Here is a 23,030-nt window from a genome sequence, read left to right on the forward strand (position 1 = left end):
CTCTTCTCTCACCTTCCATCCTTCACCATTCACCAGTGTCACTGTTGGCCAAAGCCAATCAGGAGTCAGGTGAGGAGGGAATCTGGGGGAAAGCAGGGTATGAAACTCAGGTTCCTGGAGCACTAATGGGCAGAGAAGAGCAAGAAATCTGAGTAGCTAAAGGACAATAACATGTTCAAAATATTGCCTGGATATGTCTAGGTAATGGTCTTTGTTTATCATATGTCCAGAGCATGTCAACCCTTTAATATGAAAATGAACATTTATTTATTCATTTCAGAAAATCTTTCTTATATTATAGCCTGGATAATCACATGTGCTCTACTTTTTTCTTCTTAGCATTTCCTACTTTCTATTTCTTACTACTGGCTTCTCATCCTTCTTTCACTGTTTTGTTCTTTATCTCTGTGTCCTTGGACAATTTCTCAGGTTCTCAATGTTATTGAATCCATATTCTGCCATGTCATCTGCTTTGTAAAGACAGTGCAAGATTTAATTCTAGCTTTGAATTTTAGTGTCCTTTGAGTTTTCTTATTCCTGGCAGCTCCCCAGTTTTCAGAGCTTAATCTCCTCTTGTGACCTTATTAATTCACAGAGATGATCTTTGTTGACTTATTAAGAATATGACATTTTCTAAAGCTGTCTTCTGTTTTTCATAGTAAACAGTTTTCAAAGTTATATTTTTTAAAAAGGGGTTTGTTTGTTTGTTTGTAGTTGTAGATGGACAGCATGTCTTTATTTTATTTGTTTATTTTATGTGGTGCTAAGGATCAAATCCAGTACCTCACACATACCAGACAAGTGCTCTGCCATTGAACTATAAGCCCAGCCCCTCAAAGGTATAAAAATATTGTTAAACTACTATCAACATGATGTTGTTGCTGTTTTCTTTCCTTTAAGTTGATTTTTTAAATCAACCTAATGTATTTTAAATAGTTTTATTGAGGTATAGTTTACATAACATAGCTTCATTTGTTTTAAGTGTACAATTTAATGGCTTTTAGTAAGTATACAAAATTGTATTACCATTACCTTACCCCAATTTTAGAACATTTCTATCACTCCATAAGGATCCTTTGTGCCTATTTGTAGTCCCCTTCTGTCTCAACCCTAACCTCCATCAACTCTTAACCAGTTTTCTCTATTAATAGTGTTTAATTTCCTAGACATTTTGTACAATTGTGAGCATACAATATTTGGCCTTATTGGCATCTGGGTTCTTTCACTTAGACCAAAGTTTTTGAGGTTTTTCCTTGTAGCATATGTGAGCACTTTGTTTCTTTTTATTTCCTAATAATATTCAGTTGTATGTATCTGCCACATTTTGTTTATCATTCATCAGTTGATGACCATTACATATTTTCCAAGTCTCTGGTTATGTTACTATGATCACTCATATTCACGTTTTTGTGAGGATGTGTTTTTATTCTTGTGTGGACATAGAGAGGAATTTATGGATCATACAGTAAACTTATGTTTAACTTTTTAAAACAACAGCCAACTATTTCCAGAATAACTACACCATTTAACATTTCCACCAGCAATAGATGAGAGTTCCAGTTTACCTGTATTCTAGCCAGTACTATCTCTCTTTATTGTAATAGCTATTTCCTCCAGAATAACCTAAATTATAACTAGAAAGTATGTAGACAAAAATCCAACTAAAAATGGTAAAAAATATTTAATAGACACTACACAAAATAAGTTACACAGATAGGCAATAAGCATATGAAAGATGTTCAACATCATTAAGAAAATATAAAATCAATATGATATTTTACTTAATATGTAACAGAATAGGTAAATACTAATATACATTTTTTTCCATATTGGGGATCGAATCCAGACCTTTTTATTTTTTATTATGCTACAGGATCTTGCTAAGTTGCTGAGGCTGGCCTCAGACTTGATAGTCCTGCCTCAGCCTTCCTAGTCACTGGGATTACAAGTGTGTGCTACCATATCTGGCTCTAATGTACTTTCTATATCCATAGATTTGCCTTTTCTAGATATTTCACATAAATCAAATCAGATTATATGTGGTCTCTTATGTCTAACTTCTTTCACATAGCATATTTTTAAGGTTGATTTGTTATATCATTTATCCATCCTTTTTTATTGACACATAACATTTCATTGTATAAATATCATATTTTACCTACCCGTCCACCAGTAGAGGGATATTTAGGTTGTTTCCAGTTTTTGACTCTTCTGAATAATGTTTCTAAGAATATTCTTCATGGATTATGTGTTATTTGTCTTGGGTGTATGCCAAAGAGTAGAATTGCTGGGTCATGTGACAAGCTTTTGTTTAACCTTTCAAGAAACAGGGATGGTCTTCATGTCCAATTCTTCTGTTTAAGACAGTAAAGGCTATACATTCAATAAATAATATTTCTTTGAATTTCACAGATGCTGTTGTTAAAGGAAAATTTTCTCAGATTGTGGCAGATACTAGATAATTAACTTTAATCTCCAATATTCCTGTATTTTCATTTTTGTCTTTGCTTTCCAGGATATCTTAACAGTAAGTAAATGATAGCTTCGTGTTTATTAACCCAGGATTTTGTCAGTTTGAGCAACAATGTGAACAGGGTTAATTTTCTTTAAAATTCAAGACTTTAAGATACAAATCTGACTCATTTGTGATTATTTTCTGTAACTTTCCTAGTACTATGGAATATTTTGTTCCTATTCCAGTGATGCCTTATGCTCTTATCTTTATGTACATATTCCTCAGGTATATGATTTATTATTTATGATTTATTTAGGTACTACTAAATGTGTAGCTTGTCTCATGTCTAAAGTTGTATGTTACTGGGTGTAAATTCTTTAGCATTAAATCAAGAGACTAAATGATTCCTTTAATCTAGAATATGGTACTTACTTTTTACAAATTAAATTATCAGACATTTACTGATGCCTGCTTTTTCCATTATAATTTTGAAATGATCTGACTGATTGGATCAAATCTAAGTCCTTTTCATTTCATTTCATTCAAAGTACACTTTGAATGGTCATCAAGATGCCCTTTAATATAAAGTAAAATCAAATTATAACATTTTCAATGGACATGTGTTATTATGCATAATACAGATCAACGTTATCTTTTTGATATGTGGAGAGAAGTTGCAAGGATTTTGATTATCCTTGTGTTTTAGAATTTACTGAGTAATTCATAAGGTGTTCTGAAAATCTTTCCAAACCTCACAAACATACATATGTACACATCCTCACTACACATTTGCTCTCAATGTGAACATACACATAAGAATATATTCCATGAGTGTAATACTTGATTTTAAAAAAGTTGATTTGGCTCTTTGCCCTTTTAAATATACTCAGAATTTTTTTAATGAAACCAATTACTTATAACTCTATTTTCAATATCTTTGAAGGTGAGAAAAAGGCTGATTCTCTGGGATTAGTTGATTATCATTGAATCAAACCATGGAGACAAAATTTTCTCAATCCACTTCAGATGTGCAGAGAGAACATTCTATTAGTATACTCTTCATGATTTTTACTTAATTGGAACTAGAGATAGTGATTGTCCTGCTTTATTATAATGTGTTCATAAATTTGTCACAAGTAGTAAACTCGGTTTTCTTCTTGTGTGTTTTTTTCTCCAGATATTTCAGTTACATCTGTAGTTAATACCTATTCTAGTCTAATAAGAATATTTAGGCATAATACCCCTTATTAAAAAGAATTTTTAGAAAAAGAATACAGGCAAGGACAAAACAAAAAATCAGAATGATAGCAACAAACTATTGGATAAACTCAAATAAATCAGGTGAAATTTAAGATGAACAAATATGATGTCCTAGAATTTGATTTTTACTTTTTTAGACACAAAGTGGAAAAAGGAGAAATGCATTTTAGTTATAAGAAAAAAGGCTTAGGAAGCTTCATTGATCACAACTCATTATGAAATCTGTTATATGAGGAATGCTGGAAAGAACTGGAAGGTGTATGTAGCCCGGAAAGGAAATACTTGAGATGTGATCACTCCTTTTCAATGTCTGCTGTACTGCATATAGAAGATAAAGGAGATTTATTATTTAAATAACTTTGATTTTTAATTTTAAATAGATTTGGAATCAAAACAAAGACTTTCATCCATTAGGGCCATCTGTAGAAAGGAACACGTTGCCTGTCTCTTGTGGAAGCACACTTCTGGTAGGGGTGTAGGAAGAATTTGTGTAAGGAATTGAATGGGAGGTTCTTTTGCTTGTCCTATTTAGGTGACCCTAGAGATCTAGGGCAGAGTTTGACAATTCCAGTGTCACCAGGGTTCAAGTAGAATCATAAAGGAGCTCAACTGACCATGTTGAGCAATGGGACAAAATGTCTCACTATTATGTTTCAGCCCAGAATTGCTACACAGTAATCTGGACCCAGCTTTATCAGGTCTTCCAATATTTCAAATGAAATTGAGAATCTGAATTTTTCAAATGTAACTTAGTCACATATTAAAATTTGGAGTTAGGTGCCAAATTTTAATTTGGTTTCTACAATAATTAAGCAGTTTCTTGACTAAGCAATGATACTTAGAATCCAGTTTATTAACAAGAGCAAATTAGAAGAGAATATAAATCTCTATAAATTTGGCAGCTAACTCCAAAATTTTTTAAAGCATAAATGTTGGCTATTACTTTTTAGCCTACTCCAGGAATTACCTCCTCAAACTTGCTCCTAAATCCTTTTCATTTCATTTTATGAATTATTAAATACACTGACTTGTACAATTACATTATTAAATATCTTAAATGTGTAATTGTGTGAAGAATAACTTAAAAACACTCATCTCATACCATCCCCCGGCGTTCTGTCATTTTGTAATGGCAGCTTCAAGCATATTTCTTATCAGATTTTTAACCTGACACAAAATGATGTTAAGATTACTGTATTAATCAGTTAGAAGCTGGTTGAGACACAATGTATACTAGACAGCTCATCCTTTCAACTTGTAAATGCTGGCGTCAGATTTTTTTTCTCTGACTCATTGTAGAGAAAGGTCATAAGGAACTACAGTCACTTCCCAGTAATAATTTTCTAAATGTGTTTTAATTGTTTAAAAGCAATGATTCTTAGAATCCATTACTTATTTTTTTATTGGTTGTTCAAAACATTAAAGCTTTTGACATATCATATTTCATACATTAGATTCAAGTGGGTTATGAACTCCCATTTTTACCCCAAATACAGATTGCAGAATCACATAGGTTACACAACCACATTTTTACATAATGCCCTATTAGTAACTGTTGTATTCTGCTACCTTTCGTATCCTCTACTATCCCTCTCCCTCCCCTCCCATCTTCTTTCTCTACCCCATCTACTGTAATTCATTTCTCTCCTTGTTTATTTTCCCATTCCCCTCACAACCTCTTATATGTAATTTTGTATGACAGTGAGGGTCTCCCTCCATTTCCATGCAATTTCCCTTTTCTCTTCCTTTCCCTCCCACCTCATGTCCCTGTTTAATGTTAATCTTTTCTTCCTGCTCTTCCTCCCTGCTCTGTTCTTAGTTGCTCTCATTATATCAAAGAAGACATTTGGTATCTGTTTTTTAGGGATTGGCTAGCTTCACTAAGCATAATCTGTTCTAGTGCATTCCATTTCCCTGCAAATTCCATGATTTTGTCATTTTTTAGTGCTGCATAATACTCCATGGTGTATAAATGCCACATTTTTTTATCCATTCATCTATTGAAGGGCTGGTTCCACAGTCTAGCTATTGTGAATTGTGCTGCTATGAACATCGATGTAGCAGTATCCCTGTAGTATGCTCTTTTAAGGTCTTCAGGGAATAGTCCGAGAAGGGCATTACTTATTAACATGAGAAAATTAGAAGGGAATATAAATCTCTGCTTTTGCTGATGTCATTCATAGCTTAGTAAGCATTTACTTACTGTGGATAAAGTATCTGAAGCATAAAATAATTTTTAATTATTAGTATTTCAAACATCATTAGCCAGTTGTCCAAATAAATAAACAACAACAACAAAATCTTGGCTGAGAAATCTTGCAGCATTAGATCCATTTTCTTGAATAAAGTTCTCTGAGCCTTTGTAGCATACCCACTCATCCAAGTGTAATACAGGATGTGAATACCAAAGAAGCCCTTAACCATAATGTCTTTGCTTTTTTAAAGCAATGTAGTTTTGCTTTGAGATCAGTTCTTTATTAGTACTTTGTCAGACTCTGTAACAACCCATACTCTATTCCAAACAAAGTTTCTACAATGATGAAGTAGTTACCTGTTTAAAAAAAAAAAACTCTCTCACAGCTTTGAGCTTTGAAATCCCACAGAAGCTTAGAGAGTAAAGACATAATTCTATCCAAGGATCCAGGAAATGTGTTGACCATACGGTATGAAACATATAGTGGAAGGAGGCAATTATTGGGTTCAAACTTGACTTTGAAGGCAGATACTTTCACAAAAATTTTATAGGCCCAGCTGTTACAATTTCCTTTCATTTCTGCCTTCTCTGGTCCTATAGCATCCATGTCCCATTAACAAGAGAAGTCTTTACTTCTTTTTTTCTTTTGGATATTCTATGATCCTTAAGACTTCTTACCTCCTCTGAAGTAAGTTCAACATTTGCTTTCCAAGGCTTACCTGAATTTCATCATATTAGTCACAGAGACTTGGTTCAAGTCTAAAGACATTTAAGCAGTATTGAGAGGTAATACACTAGGGAAAAAAATGATTAGGTCTAAAGTAATTATTGACACTAAAAAATTACCTTTGAAAAGAAAAGATACTGTGTATAAGCCATTTGGTTCAGAGGAGACCACTCTGATTCCCACACAGAAAAGATTAGAAAATTTTCTTTCATTGGTGACCTGCAAAGTCCACTCATTAATGTTCTTCAGTGATAACAAAATCATATAACTGCAGTCAGTCTGACCTCTGCTGTAGTGATCTACTTTAGGACAATGGGAAAATGATGGAGAAGCCAAGGAAAGGAAAATTCACTGGATACTTTTACTTGAAACATTATATTAAAAGTTAAACTAATAATTTGATTCTGGAAACTTTAATTTGGCATTGGATCAAAATTTTTAGAGCAGAAAAATAGTTTATTCAGCTTTTAAAAGTTACTATTATTTAGGCATTCACTGGAAATAAGAAAAAACAAGTTTGGCAGTCTCATAGCTCAGAAGATAGGAATGGGGTTGGGCTTGTGAGATGGGAGAAAGGACAAAGGCATTGGTGGAAGAAGGCTGATTGGTTTGTTGTAGATTTGGGTCTCCATCTTCATGACGTAGATGCCTGCATGCCACATATAACTCTCCATCTCTGACATTTTTCTTTGTGACCCTGCCCAAAAGGGCATCACCATCTTCAGTGATAATGAAAAGTCCACAGGTTTTTCATTTATTCTTACCTTCTGGGGACAAATCCCAGGTTTAAAATGTCAATTAATTACCTTATTTTCAATGTTAACTCTTGGAGTAGATGAATTAGGGATGGCCTTCTTTCCCTACTGTCATCTTTCTCTTCTTTTCTAAATCCTGTCCTTCTTAACTACCAGGAGAAGCTTAGAGAATGTGATCCTTAAATTACGTTTGAGAATTTTCAGGATACAGCTCTTTTTGCATTTGTCTTTATGTCTCAACTCTGGCCTAGAGAGTTTTGTGAAAATTGAAGTTATTTTTCTTCCCCTGCATAGGAGAAGTATAAAAACAGAAAGACAAAATTTGCTAATGCTGAGGTTGGAATTGATAGATTTAAATTAGAAGCTGAGGTCAGGAGGGGCAATGTGAAGATGTACACCTCCTTTTCCTGAAAATGAAGAGTAAAATCCAAGTTCAAACAGAAAGAAATACTTTTAAAAGGTGCTGATCCAGGCCCAGTAATAAGCTTAAATGTTAGATGAGCTTTATTAGCTTTTAACTCATATCACACCTATGGTGCTAATTGAACACCTGCTTTTATTAAAAGAAGAATCTGCAATTTAGAATTAAAAGGTGAGCTTTTAAAACAACTTTTAGTGCTCAGTTTCATTAAAGTCTTTTCTGGAATCAAGACATTGGCAAAGGCAGGGGAAAAATACAAGGAAATTACAGTGATCTTCATTTATCCCATATTTGATTACCCCTTTCAACTTTTTCTCCTAAAGGTTTACTTTTTTGTTTTTTTCCTAGGGTTGGCAAAAGGAATATTTTTTTGTAAATATGTACAAAGCTCATTAGTCTAGTGTTTTTTTTTTCAATCCCAGTGGTGAAATATGTATGGTAAATGTATCAGTTAGCTTTTGCTGTATAACAAACTAGCCTAAAACTTAGTGGCTGAAACAGCAATTTTCTTTCTTATCTCATAATAATTCTGTGGTCCATTTTTTAGATTATTCTGGCCTCAGAGGGGCCTGTAGTGTATTTGTGGTCAGCTTATAATCACCTAGGAGGCTCTGCTCATATAGGTTGATTGGCTGTGGACTCAGGCAATGGGAACAATGGGGCCACGTGACTCATTTCATCAAGCAGGCTGGTCCAGATCTAATATTTGGGGCAGCAGCTTTCTAAGATAAACAACCCAGTAGTATATAAGGGATCATGAAAGTTGACTCACAGCTAGCATGCCATCTCTCCCATGACATATTATTAGTCAAAGCAAGTCACAAAATCAACCGAGTTTAAAGAGGGACAGAACTTCAATGTGCCTTTTTGTGGGGTTATTACAAACAGAGCTGCCTATCTGAAGCAAAAAGATAATGCCACTTTTTTGTAAACACTTTACTATGGAAAACCTTCATCACTAATACATAATAGACACTAATTGGAGTCAAAGGTTAGATGTCTTTATACCTGTAATTCCCGGATTAGGTTTTTTGTAAATCCTTAGTGAGTTACATGACATGGAAAGAAGTAATATATCACATCAGAATGATGACATTGCTGGACAACAAAGGAAAATGAAAGAATCAAAAAAACCCACTGACCTGACTTCTACCCAAGTTCCTCTTAAGCCATGACTGAAGGCAAAGAAGAGAGAACATAGAACCGCTTAGAGAAGAGTCCCTGGACCTGGACTTGAGGGCATGAAGATAGAGGAAGAGGTGTACAGGCACTTGGAGGCCAATGGAGGGCCAGTGACAAACGAGAAATCACAAGAGGGGCTGATAAGTAGAAGCCACCCAGGCAACACGGCCATCAAAGAATACTTGTAGTAGGTGTCTTTACAAATGATTTTGAGATCCAGAATCTTAATTGGTGACAGTTGTAAAAATGGATTGGTAAAAAAAAAAAAAAAAATCAAGCAAAATAGTAGAGTAGGATGACATAGGTTTTATGTCGTGTTTTAATGCATTTCAGTTCGAACATTTTTGTCCTTTAGTTTTTTTGTTGTTGTTCTTGTTGTTGAAACAGTTGAATGAGACATTTATACTTTTTCAGCTTCAAATGGAAATTTTAAAGTGGACCTTTTTGTTTGTGGGTTTTTCTTTGTTTTAATCATTTGCCAACTCCTTGCAATGCCTCCAAAACAAGCCTATATACAAAATAAGGCTGAAGGAAATGACATTGAATGAGTACCCACTTTGTGCCACATATATCTCCAAGAGCAGAGGTTATGACAGAGATCAGTGCCGGGAGCCTGTTCTTGTGGAGCTTGTATTTCAGAGTGAGGAGGAAAGCACGAAACAAGCCCAGTTCAGATGGTGAGAACTATGGAGAAAAATACAGCAGGATTAGGGAGACAGAGAACTTGCGGTGGAAGAGAATGGAGGAGGTGTGTGTTGTTTTATGCAAAGTAGTCTGACCTAGTCTCCAGTTTTAGGTCCCTGAAGCAAGGGTACAAGTGGGTCCCGAGAGTATATGAGGGGAGAAAGAATGTTACAGGCAAAGGTAACTGTAGCTCACAGGCCCCAAATCTGGACTGTGCTTGACATCTTTGAGTAACTGCAAGGATGTCCAGTTCAAATAGAGGAAAGAAAGCCAGGAAGAGAGTGAGGGTGGTGAGGTTGAGTGCTTGCTTGAAATGCGGGTGGGTCTACTGCAGAGCAGGATAGTGGTTCACAGAGCCAACCACTCTCTCACTGGGAGAGCTTTAGAAACTGTGCCCCCAGCCCCAGAATATGTTTTGAAAAGACTGATCAAGTCTTTTTAGGATGTTATTAGAATAAATACACTGCAGAATCAACATCTGCTGTCTTAGTTAAGCACGGCTCTAACTGAGCAAAATGGAAAACCACTAGGAGATTTTGTGGAAGAGAATGGCATGGCCTAATTACCCTGGCATCTGTCTCCCTCTCACCTACATTCCCCTGTGGCCCTCTGAGGCATGGCTTAGTATAAAGTTTGGAATCCTGTCTCTCTTCTAGGATGAGAGCGGACAGTGTGTTCCTGTGCAAGGTCTCTAGGCCTCTTCACCAGTCCTGTCTCTACCAGTCTCTCTGGGTTAAGTGTCAAGAATGTAACTGAAGGAAAGGAGAAAGATATCAGGGAATAGAGCCCCTCCTGGACCTGGTGGAGACAGAGTCCTCTGTCTTTAAGTTTTCCTCCAACCTTCAGTCAGATATCCCTGGGCCTCCCTCTTAATGTGACAAATTGTCTATGAGAAGCAGTAAGTTTGTATGTCACCTCTGCTGGCTCCTATGTTGAAAATACAAAGACATGTTACACATGTGTAGAATATGTCAATTAGTGTCCCAACCTTTGGCCATGCCCAGAGAGCATAGAAAAGGATATGCTCGGAAATAATAAAACCCTGTCTGCTAGTTTACAATGTTCTCCCCTTGGAACCACAACGTAATGTAGCTGTCAGAGCCAGAGTTCTGAAACTGGGTTCTGGTTCAATCACTTACTAGTTGGGTGATTTCTTCTTTGTCCTTTGTGTACTTCAGAATATGATGTCTAACTCATAAGGCTGTGTTCAGATTAAATGAATAAAGTACTCAGCCAAGTCATGGCACATATTTAAGTCCTAGATATTAAATATAAGCTATTCTTCTTGATTTAATCACCATACAAATGGATCAATCTGATTTTATGCACATACACATGTCATACATGTCCATATATACATACCTTTTGGTAGCATTTTAGGTAGGTTTAATTACTAAAGACTTAAAAATGCTACCTATTAGTAAGTGCACCAGATTTCAATTGAAAGGCAATCTGAAAACATTTTTAGAACACAAACCATCCATTTTATGTAATTGCTGTGCAAACATAATTATTGTCAAAACTCTCTAATTCCTGGCCTTCTCATTGCTAAAAAGAACAGCCTTCTCTTTTGGATAATCTGAGGCTGGGAATGTGAAGAATTAAGAAAGGGACAAGAAATGTTTTCAACACATTTTTCTGGATCACCATTTGAAGTGCCTGGTTTGCCAAGAAGCATGAAAATCTGAGATTTGTTCTAGCCTCCCACATGTTCCCCTCCTAGAGGTCACTAGATGTAGAAGATAAAGGTCAGGCAGGATGGTAACAGCGGAAATGACAATTTTTTCCTTATAGGAAAGGGATTGTTCAGACTTTCTTTCTCTAACCTTATAAATCTCACAACTTTGTTTCATAGAAGTCAGAAAGTCAATAAAAACTTATTGGAATAATAAAAGATGATTAAATATTTATTAGAAATTTGAATGTGACACTTAGAGGCCTTAGCAGTCCTTGAGACACCTTAAGACAATGCACCTTTATTCAAGGGAAACCTCTTTTCAGAGCTTCATTCAAGTTTAACACCCAACTTGAATGGTACTTAAATAAAAGTAAAGAAGAAAATACCTCTTAGGAAAGAATGCAGTATTCCTCCTGTATTAATTCAGAGTTCTCATTTTAACATTGCCTACAGGCTAAACTCTAAATCTCTCAGTCCCACAAAGCTGACCTCAGTCTTTCCAGCATCTTCTTCTACCCCCATCTCTACAGTGGTTCTATCTTCTTTACTTATCTTCAGAAGTTGGTGCATCTCTTAGTCACACTCATTCCTCCTTATCTTTCCTGCTGTTATTTACTCAGTTTTGTGTCTGTTGAAATTTTACACGTCCTTCCAGCAGCAGCCCTCTTGAATAATTTTCCCTGATTTCCTGAGTCTGGAATCCTCACTTCTCCCATTATTCTCTTAGTCTTTTGTTTGTTGTTTAATTGTCGCTCTTAGTTAATTGTGCCTCCTCCTTTTTAGTCTTCACGTATAGTTAGCTCTTTAGTGAGAGAGTAAGATATTTCTTAGTCGCATTGGTTGACCTTCCAGTACATGTTTATGCCAGAAACTCAACATGTCTGTGGAGTGGATGAAACACAATGACCAAAGACGAAGTTCCCAGAAATTGATCGTACTTTCCCTCATAACCCTTGAATGTCATTCCTTTCTCTCATGATCTTCTGGACTTCTACCTTCATCTTTGGGTTTTTTGTTTGTTGTTGTTGTTTCGGGTACTGGAGATTGAAACAGGAGTGCTTTACCATTGAGCTACATCCTCAGTCCTTTTTATTTTCAGACAGGGTCTCCCTGAGTTACTAAGGGTCTTATTAATCTGCTGAGGCTGACCTTGAGCTTGTGATCCTACTACCTCAGCCTCTTGAATGGCTGGAATTATAGGTGTGCACCACCACCTCTGGTCATCTTAACAATGTCAGTCTGTGATGGTCCTTGTTTAAAACCCATCACTGCTCCTAGTTAGCCTTAGAACAGTTATTCAGTTGCATGAGATAAAATCCAAACTTTATTTTATGTCCTCAAAATTTGACCTTTGACACCAGCAAGTCTCAATTATACTGGATTTTCTTTGTGTGCTAGATTTTCTTTCCCCTCCTCCTTCTTCTTCTTCCTTCTCCTCCTCCTTCTCCTCTTCCTCCTGCTCTTCTTCCTCCTCTTTTTCTCTTCTCCTCATTCTCTTCCTTCTTTTTTCTTTTTTCCACAAAATATTGTGTTCCTTTTCTTTTATCTCTTTCATTACCACTTATCTACCACATTTGAGATGAAGCTGTTACTTCATTCTGAAAATCATGACTTGTTACCCAACTGTCTTCAACCCCAGACTGGATTAAGCCTTTCTCCTCTGATCTCTAGAGATCAGAAGGACTTGGGTGAAGGTCTGATTCTGCTATTTAGCAAGCAGTAACTTTAGACAATGGGAACATTGGCATCAGAATCACTGACAGGGTTTAAGTCATAGATCACTGGGGTAAGTCTTTTCCAACAACTTTGACATTATGATGCTTTCTGGTGATCACATTTTGAGAACCCCTGCTTTAGATAATTTATCTACCTTTATTAGGTTTAGGTTAACCATCTGCAAAGGGAGTTTAAAGGGTTGTTTTAAAAATTAGTCAAGATAATGTATGTAAAGTGTTTGACATGAATTAATGCTCAATCAATGCCAGTAATTATCATCTTTATGTTATCATTGTTTTTGTCCCACAGTAGTGAGTTGCAGACTGAACAGACCATATTGAGGAATCTGGAAACCCCAAGAGAACTGAGATGTCATTTTATTATTGTTGTGGCATAGGCACCTTATGAAGTGCATTAATTGTTACTAAATACACATATAATGAAATGAATTCAATATCAAAGCCCTTAAAAATATTTAGTAAGATGAATTTAGTGTTTCTTATAAGTAGACTACCTAGAGTGTTCCAGGTTCCCTCTTCAGCTCAATATATTCTTAGTATTCTTGGGATTGTTTTTGCTATTTGATTCATAAATCACTTTCAGATATGATAAGTTTCATTTATTAAAAAAAATATTATACAAGCAACATAGAGAACATCTTTCTGGAAAGAACTAGAATGAATAACCACATAGACTGCTTATCTCTGGGTCCTTTCACTGCATACTGAATAAAAACAGTTGCAACAATATCTTATTCTCCCTGCCATCTGTGCCTAAGTATGTATTATGGTTTCCATATTAGATGTCCCCCAAAAGCTCATGTGTGAGACAATTCAAGAAGGTTTAGAGGTGAAATGATTGTGTTTTGAGAGCCTTAACCAAATCAGTGAATTGATCCCCTGATAGGGATTAACTAAGTGGTAACCAAAAGCAGGTAGGATGGAGCTGGAGGAGGTAGATGATTGGGATTGTGCCTTTGGGATATATATTTTGTCCCTGGTGGATGGAGTCTGTTTCTCTCTGCTTCCTGCATGCCATGTCCCCAGCTGCTTTCCTCGGCCACACTCTTCTGCCATGATGTTCTGCCTCTCCTCGGGCCCCAAGAAATGAAGCCAGCTGTCTTAAGACCTCTGTCACTGGGAGCCCCCAAATAAACGTTTCCTCTTCTAAATTTGTTCTTCTTGGTCTTTTCGTCAAAAAAAAAAAAAACTTATCAAAACAATATTCCTTCATTTAATGGTGGACATGGGTTAGACATTGACATGTAAAGAATTATAATTTCAGTTCTTTACAAATTCATGAAGTCTCCCATTCTGAGAAGCCATTTCTGCTTTTACTGTCAGTCTCCACTTCTGTCATCCTTCTTTTTAACTTCAGAACTTCATAGTTGATATTACTCATTAGTTCAGCAAGTATGTTTCTACAGTCTTCCAAGTGGCAAGCATTATTATTCTAATGGAGGTGACACTACACTAAGGAAAAGTCTCTGCTTCACAGAGCCTAATGCATGGCATTTACCAGCACTTGCTGTATTGGTGTGAGAAACAGAACTGAGCATCAAAGATTATTTGTTGCTGGTCCATGAAACAGTTTGGGACTAGTTAGTATCCTATTAGTGCTTGGTTGAATTTTAATTAGGACCTGATAGTAAAATGTAGGAGATTTTTACATAGCAATGAAAATTCCCAGATTTTCCTGAGAAAGTTCACATTCCTGTATCCTGGAGCTGCTCCAGTCCACCTACTCCCTAAGATGGAACATGCCCTCTTATTTCACCACATCCATATCACTCCCTATTACATTACATGTGTATGTTTCATGCTTGTTTGCATAGATGTGTGTCGAGTGAAGAATGTGAGTCTTTAAATCCTACATAAATGCACTGAAAATTTGTCTTTGCAAGGTTGTTTCAACTTAACTCCAGCACTGGAAATAATAACTTAATCTCCCTTTAATTTTCTTTAGTGATGTGGAATATTAACAAGCATTTGCCTTCATTAGAACAATATAGCATATTGACTCATTGAACTACATTTTTGAATTGAGTTCTTTTCTGCATTTTTACAGTAAGCTTCCTATATTTATCAAATTAATCAGATAATTGCCAGGTACATTCTACTGTTTTCTTTATCTCAGTTTAAAGTAAAACTATATCTTACTCTATCTGTTTTGGATACTTTTTCTCCTTGTATAGTTATTGATTGAACTTTTTGTCTTGGTTTTGTCATATGAGATTAGAACATTTAAAATAAAATGAATTAAGATTTTAGTTTAACTAAAAAATTATAGTTTACCAAACTAAACATATTCATGCTTTGTTTCAGTTATCCTTAAAAAGAAGAGGAAGCAAAGATTTGCCAAAATCTGAAAAAAAGGCTCAACAGACTCCCACAGAGGTATGTGGAAATAAAATTTCAACTTGCATATGAAGCAACTGTAAATGTATATAGTAATAAGCTATATTTTTAAATCGGCATAATGGCAAAGTAGACTTATGCAAAACATAGTCACATTATGCATATCAGTTATGTAGCTGTGGACACAGGTGGCATAAAGTATTCAATACATTTGCTCAGAAAACATCAGTAAGAACTCCATTATAACTGCTTTTACATTGTAAGCACACAGCAACGTATCATTAGTCTTTTATGTGCTACTGAATTTGAGAGCTGTATGCAGGGTGCTAATCTCTTTCTTTCATAATTAATAAGGCCAATGGAATGGCTGTTCCTATAGTAACAGGAGAGTAAAAATGCAGTGCTGTAGGAAAGGATGGTAGAAGGAAGAGAGAGGCTTATGATGTCTTTAGAGAACCTAAGAAGGAAGTAATTCTCTAAACCAATGATAGGAGAAGCAAAAGGAAAGGAAACAAAGGAATAAAAATAAAATAAAAAAGGTGTTCTCATTATGGGCTTGTTAAGAACTTTAGAAACACAGCCACAGTAAAGACTAGCTCTGCTTCCAAGGTGAGCAGGTGATGATGAAGAAGATTTTAAAACAGAATAGGAAATATTGGGGACAGAAGTGACATTATGGTCTCCAAAAACACTTAGCTGGATATTGACTTTAAACATGTAAATTGGGATATATAGCACTAATGTCTGTATTTAAAAAAAAAACATTACAATGTGTTTTCTCATTAGAGAACTTTAAAGTGGTATTGTAAAAGTTGATCTGATCCATTTTTTAAAGCATGACCATTACATATATATTATTTTCCCTTTTCCTCTTTTTCTCTGCTCTTCTCTCTCCCTCCCCCGACCTCTCTCTCTCTCTCTCACCTTTTCTCTTTCTATTTTCCCCCATCCCCAGTACTGGGGATTGAACCCAGGGGATGCTTTACCACTGAACTATATCCCCAACCCTTTTTATTTTTCATTTTGAGATAGGGTCTCGATAAGTTGCTGAGACTAGCCTCAAACTTGAGATGCTCCTGCCTCAGCTCTTGAGTCTCTGGAATTACAGGTATGCACCACCATGCCCAGCTCCCTCCTCTCTTCTTGAAGATACCCAAGCTCAGAGCTTCAGAGTTTCCATTGGTTCCTCTGCTGATGTGATCTTAACCTTGGTTATGTGTCCTTGATCTCAAGGCATTCTCTTACAGATTCTCTCCCCTCTGAAATGGATTCTCTTTTCAAAGCTCTATGTGGCTTACCCTCTTTTCCTCCTCTATGCCCTGGTGATGTTCTTTCATCACCTCTTCTCTCTGTGGATCCATCCTTTCCCCTAAACTCCTTGTAAAGGAAAGTAGACAAACCAATACATCTGCTTTCTTTAATTTTGCCCCCTCATCCTATTTTTCTTTTGTGCTTCTTTTCTAGAGTCAGCATGTGCAGTGCAAGGAATATGTTTTTTTTTTTTTTAATCAGTCTGAATATAGACTGTGCTTATGCTTACTAACTTGTGCTCTGCTGGCTTAGGAATCCTCTATACAAGAGGCAGACATGGAGATATAGTGACAGAAGGAATGTGGTATTCAGGCTTTCAGATCAGCAGCTCCTACCACTTTACACTCCCATTAGCAGACAGGACGGTGGGAGACCTGTGCCCTGTTCACCTTCTCTTCCATCTCAAAGAGTCTGGCCATACTTACTGAGCATCTCTGGAAGCACCTCGTTTTTCTCCTCATCTTCCTCTAGTTCTTTACCAGAATATAGCTCAAAACACAGGGGCCTCTGAGTGCTTGGGAAGGAAGGCATTTTTATTCCCACTTTAAAATGAGAAGGACTGAGGGATAGCTCAGTGGTAGAGCGCTTGCCTAGCATGTACAAGACCTTGGGTTTGATCTCCAACATTGCAAATAAATAAGTAAGTAAATAAATAAAACGTATAAAATAAGGAAACCAAAGCCCACAGAAGTTAAACAGCCCAGAGTACATATTTGGAAGAATTTTAGGCAATTAACCTTGGGAAACATTTTTATATATAATAATGCACTTCTGCAAAAACTCAGAAAAAGTGGATTTCCATTTCTACTTTAGTACTATTCAGTTTAGTTAAATGACAAGGCTTTGATAGTTGTCATAAGAATGTGTGAGAGGACTTTATACAGGGTCTAGTGCATTATCCTTTCAACAGGTAGAACCAACTCTATCCATTTCAGACTCGTGGCAGTGCACCCTATTTTAAAAATGATGTAAATGGTCATCACTATTCTCCTTGGAGGGACCTTTCGGGTGTCAGACTTTTCCCTGAAGTTGACTTTAAAATAATTCTTTAAATCACGATGGTGGAAAGATTGTTTTCTGCAAGGCAGAGTGATCATGACCCCTAATTTCAAACAACTGAATTCAAAATTCATCTTCTTTCCCACTTGTTAGCTGTTTAACCTTGAACAACTCCCTAGACATCTTTAAACCAGGAATCTTAATGCCTACCTAAGAAATTTATTTTGAGTAATAAAATTGGTCTTATTTGTAAAGAACTTTACAGTATCTGAATCAAAGTAGTTGCCTAATAAATGCAAGTGAGTAGGTGCGTACTTACTATGTTCTTTAGCGTAAATAGGTTTCATATTTATTACAGTTAAGGAAATTCAACCATATAAAAAATAAACAAAAAGAACATTCTTAAATGACCACCAAACAATTGTGTGCCATTACAACATAATGATCTCCGAATAGTGATGACCAGCTTTTTGTTTTGTTTTGTTTTATATTCCTTTCTTTGTGTTTCTAGGATCTAATAGTATCCTAATCTTTCCCTGGACAAAGAATGTAAATGGTTTGGAGAAAACACACAGCATCTACTTCTATGTGCCATTAAGTCTTATTTACAAAAAAAAAAAAAAATTGTTTTTGCAGGTGTCCTTTCTTGTTTTCTTTATTTACATAAAAATGATCTTTTATCCTTTTCCCTCTTTTCCCTAAATGAGGAGGACAATGAAGATCTGAAATGCCAGCTGCAGTTCGTTAAAGAAGAAGCTGCTTTGATGAGAAAGAAAATGGCCAAGATCGATAAAGAAAAGGACAGATTCGAACATGAGCTGCAGAAGTACAGATCATTTTATGGAGATCTGGACAGTCCCTTACCCAAAGGAGAAGCTGGGGGTCCTCCTAGTACCAGGGAGGCGGAGCTCAAGCTTAGGCTGAGGTTGGTGGAGGAAGAGGCCAACATCCTGGGCAGGAAAATCGTTGAACTGGAGGTGGAGAACAGAGGCCTGAAGGCTGAACTGGACGACCTCAGGGGCGATGACTTCAATGGGTCGTCCAACCCTCTCATGAGGGAACAGAGTGAATCTCTTTCTGAGTTGCGGCAGCACCTGCAGCTGGTGGAGGACGAAACGGAGCTGCTGCGGAGGAACGTGGCAGACTTGGAGGAGCAGAACAAGCGCATAACTGCGGAACTGAATAAGTACAAGTACAAGTCTGGAAGCCACGACAGTGCCCGACACCATGACAGCGCCAAGACGGAGGCCCTGCAGGAGGAGCTGAAGGCTGCACGCCTGCAGATCAACGAGCTCAGCGGCAAGGTCATGCAGCTACAGTATGAGAACCGCGTGCTCATGTCCAACATGCAGCGCTACGACCTGGCCTCGCACTTGGGCATCCGTGGCAGCCCCCGCGACAGCGACGCTGAGAGCGACGCGGGCAAGAAAGAGAGCGACGATGACTCGCGGCCACCGCACCGCAAGCGGGAAGGGCCCATCGGTGGCGAGAGCGACTCGGAGGAGGTGCGGAACATCCGCTGCCTCACGCCCACCCGCTCCTTCTACCCTGCGCCAGGTCCCTGGCCCAAGAGCTTCTCCGACAGGCAGCAGATGAAGGACATCCGTTCTGAGGCCGAACGCCTGGGCAAGACCATCGACCGGCTCATCGCCGACACAAGCACCATCATCACCGAGGCGCGCATCTATGTGACCAACGGGGACCTGTTCGGACTGATGGATGAGGAGGACGACGGCAGCCGCATCCGGGAGCATGAGCTGCTCTACCGCATCAACGCGCAGATGAAGGCCTTTCGCAAGGAGCTGCAGACCTTCATCGACCGCCTGGAGGTGCCCAAGTCCGCGGACGACCTTGGCGCCGAGGAGCCCATATCCGTGAGTCAGGTACAGTTCTGCCTATTGCGAGCCATGGCGATGGCAAGGCTGGCCCTTGGAGCTGTGGTCCCTCGTGGGTGGTCTCCACGGCCTGAACACCAGACCCCACCTTAAGGAAGTCCTAGCTCAGAGTCTAATGGGTTTGATGGCCCACGGGCCTCTTCTTTTTTCACACTGTGCTCCTGATTCAGGCCTGAGATTTCTGTATCCCAATCAACTTGGTAACTCTTTCCCCTGTTTCATTTAAAGGAAAATTTTAACACCATCACACTCAAGTTTTGGGGTAAAGATTCAAGGATTTTTAATATATATTATTTTAGAAGGTCAGCATTTTTCAATATTACTTTACTGTGTGACAAGAAGATCCTCAATAGGAATCTTCAAATGTCAATTTCAGGTTTTTGAGTCAAGTTTCAAATTGAGTTTAAGATTTTTTTAAAAAAAGTTTCTGAACAAAAACAATTGATGGAGAACTACCAGTGGTAAGGAGACCCATCTTGGCCTAGAGACCTACCAAAAGGGACAAATAGATGCCACCCCTGTACTATCAGTTGATGTTACATGATTATTTCTAGAGACAATCATTGCCAGTTCTATAATGGAGAATCCCAGGACCAATACGGTTGTATTACACCATAGCTTTAAGGCAAAACTAACTCAGAAAAATAGTAACAACTATTCCAGAACAGGGAAAACCAGCATTTTTCCTCCATCCTGATTTGTAGAGGCACACCGGATGAATTGGACTGAGCTGCTTTGGCCAGGTATGGTGGCCACTGAAAGACCAATGCATTTTGTCAAAGTTAACCACATAAAAGAAAATTTGTGAAACAAAAAAGGTAGTGCTGTCCCCTATGGCAAGCCCAGTGTCCTGTATCCACTGGAGAACCCATGGAAGAACAACAGCATGCATGGCTTTTTAGACCGCAAGACATTTTATATTTAAAAATTAGTTTACGCACATAAGCATGACAGAGATTAACTGCCTGTTAGTTGCAGCTAGCTAATTTCAACCCCATTGCTTATTTATCTTGCATGTTGCTGTGCTTTGCCATGAAAGAAAAAAAATGTTTTATGATGAAATTTGTTGGATTTTGAAAAGTTAAAGCTTACTTTTTTTTCTATTTATTTTATCAAATACTTAGTTTTTAGTTTCCTTGTTGTAGATTTTTAGTATTGAGAGCATGTGATTTTTTTCCCCATTATATCCTTAGAAAAAAGTAGAAGTAAATCAAGAAAAAGCATTGTGTATAATTATGGCTTTAGATTTTGTAAATATAGGTTTATGGGAGAATTCCTTATTTTAAGTTGAATGAATTCCTTAATTAGTTAATATGAATGAAAGTTTTTAAAATTATTATTAATTAACTCTTCTCTTTGTCTTTGCATTTACCTTCCCAGATGTTCCAGCCTATCATTTTACTTATTCTCATTCTTGTATTATTTTCATCGCTGTCTTACACAACAATATTTAAACTTGTCTTCCTTTTTACACTGTTTTTTGTACTGTAAATCTTTCATCATTTACCATTCATTGTAGTATTTTCAGTTTGTTTTATTTTGTTCATCCTTCAAGACAAGAAGTAAAAGAAGTCTAGTTTCTGTAGTAACCAATGCTGTAAAAACACTGAAGACTGCTTATTTCTGTAAAAAGACACAGCTCATCTTACCTCTTCCCAATTCAATAAGAAGGCCAAACACAAAATATTTCAGGTAAGAAAGTAAATTTGACTTTTTGGGGGGTGTCAGTCATCTTAGTTTTTGCTTCATTCTTTTACATCTTGATTTTTGCTCTTTATATTTGTACAGATAATTATTGACAGGTAATTGACAAGATAATCTCTTAGTAGTTGACTATCATGATAATTCAAAGCTGAACATTCATAAGTTGGATTTTGTTCCAAAAATCATGCCGATTTATAAAGTATTTTATAATAGATTTTATAGTGATTTCTATAAATTATAGGTTTTATAATCATTTATTAGATTTTATAGTCACTTCTATAAATTATAGGTTAATAAAATACATTGTGAGTTGCATCAGAATGACAAGATAATTTCGACCTGCAATAAATATCTGTGAAAAATATGGTGAATAAATAAAATGTGACCCTCATGGAAACTAAGTAATGCATTGTAAAGCTGACATGTTCTGTCTGGAGAGATGTGTTTGAAAGCATGAAGGTGTTTTAGGACTTAGTTCATGAAGAGAATAATTCTCCCCATCCTGTTATATTTGATCAGTTTCTCACCAAGCCAATGTGTCTGCCTTAACTTACTATACCTGGAGCCACATATTACTAATTGAGCTTATTGCCTGGAGTCTTATCCTTTATAACAGATTGCCACATAGAACTGCCTTCAGAGTAGGAAATATGCTAGAAATATGGTATGTGAAATATTTCAAGCACGGAAAAAAATACATTCTCTAGAATTCCATTAAACCACAATTCAAGGCCAGAAGCATAGTTCCAGTGGGAGTTGCTCTCTACATACAAACTTACTTTGGGGAATCTGAGTATCCCCCTGTCTCCTCATACCTGAAGTAGACTGGTACACTGTGTGTATCCCAAGTTCCTATTTGGTCCATCTTTTTGGTAGCTTACCCAGTGGAAACCTGGAATGCACCAGTGCCACTCAAGATTCAGAAATTCCAGCACTTGTTGAAGGTATATACATGTAAATACTCATGGGTGGTTAGTGGATGTGAAAATCTAAGATAAAGTGAAGAGTCTTGGCATCCACAAAGAGAATAATGTATGGAAAAACTTTGCTCTGCCACAGGATATTGGTAATGACCATTTGAATCCCAGGAATTTAACTTACAAAAGACTGTGATTTCATTTATAGCCTCCTCCCCAGAGAGATCTATTTCCCTTTCAATGTTAACTTTTTTAAAAACCAACAACTGTCTGAAAGTTCAATTTAAAATACCTATTCTACTTTCCATACCATTTGTCTTAGTTTAGAGGATTTTTTTTTTTTTGCTTTGTGTTTTATTTTATTTTAGGTTTGGTTTGGTTTGGTTTGATTTGGGGGGATATGAAAAAGAAAGATTGGAATTGAAGAGTGGTTAATCGACAGTTGGAACCTAACAATTCATACTTCTGGCTTTTCATCCTAGAGATTCAAAGGTCTAAGAGTTTAAAAAGAAATTAAATGAGATAAGTTCAGTTTGATTAAACTCTTAATATTCAAGTGTTTAATTTTTATAGTTGCATCTCAAGGATAATAACCTCCTTAATAACCAAAATCTGGTGTTTTTTTAAAAATAAGTCTCCAGGTACCTATTTAAAGGAACAGAAAGTAAACATTTGGAGGCTGAATTTTTTCTGGAATGTTTATGGCATTTAGAACCAGACACCTCCAGGCAGGTAGTGGTTCTCAGCTACCTATGGAAAATTTTGAAATGTATGG

The 23,030-nt window shown here is 36.8% G+C and overlaps 1 protein-coding gene across 1 annotated transcript in view; it reads left to right on the top strand.

Moving 5' to 3' along the window:
* Mtcl3 (MTCL family member 3) overlaps positions 1-21,125 on the top strand; it is a 36,274-nt gene extending 15,149 nt beyond the window's left edge. The window contains exons 4-6 of the mRNA XM_026380740.2: positions 15,397-15,468; positions 18,447-19,622; positions 21,015-21,125. Coding sequence (XP_026236525.1) covers positions 15,397-15,468; positions 18,447-19,622; positions 21,015-21,125 — 1,359 coding nt within the window. The remainder of the gene's footprint in view (positions 1-15,396; positions 15,469-18,446; positions 19,623-21,014) is intronic.
* Positions 21,126-23,030: the final 1,905 nt, after the last annotated feature.

Source organism: Urocitellus parryii, chromosome 8, assembly GCF_045843805.1.
Source record: "Urocitellus parryii isolate mUroPar1 chromosome 8, mUroPar1.hap1, whole genome shotgun sequence".
Lineage (NCBI taxonomy): Eukaryota > Metazoa > Chordata > Mammalia > Rodentia > Sciuridae > Urocitellus > Urocitellus parryii.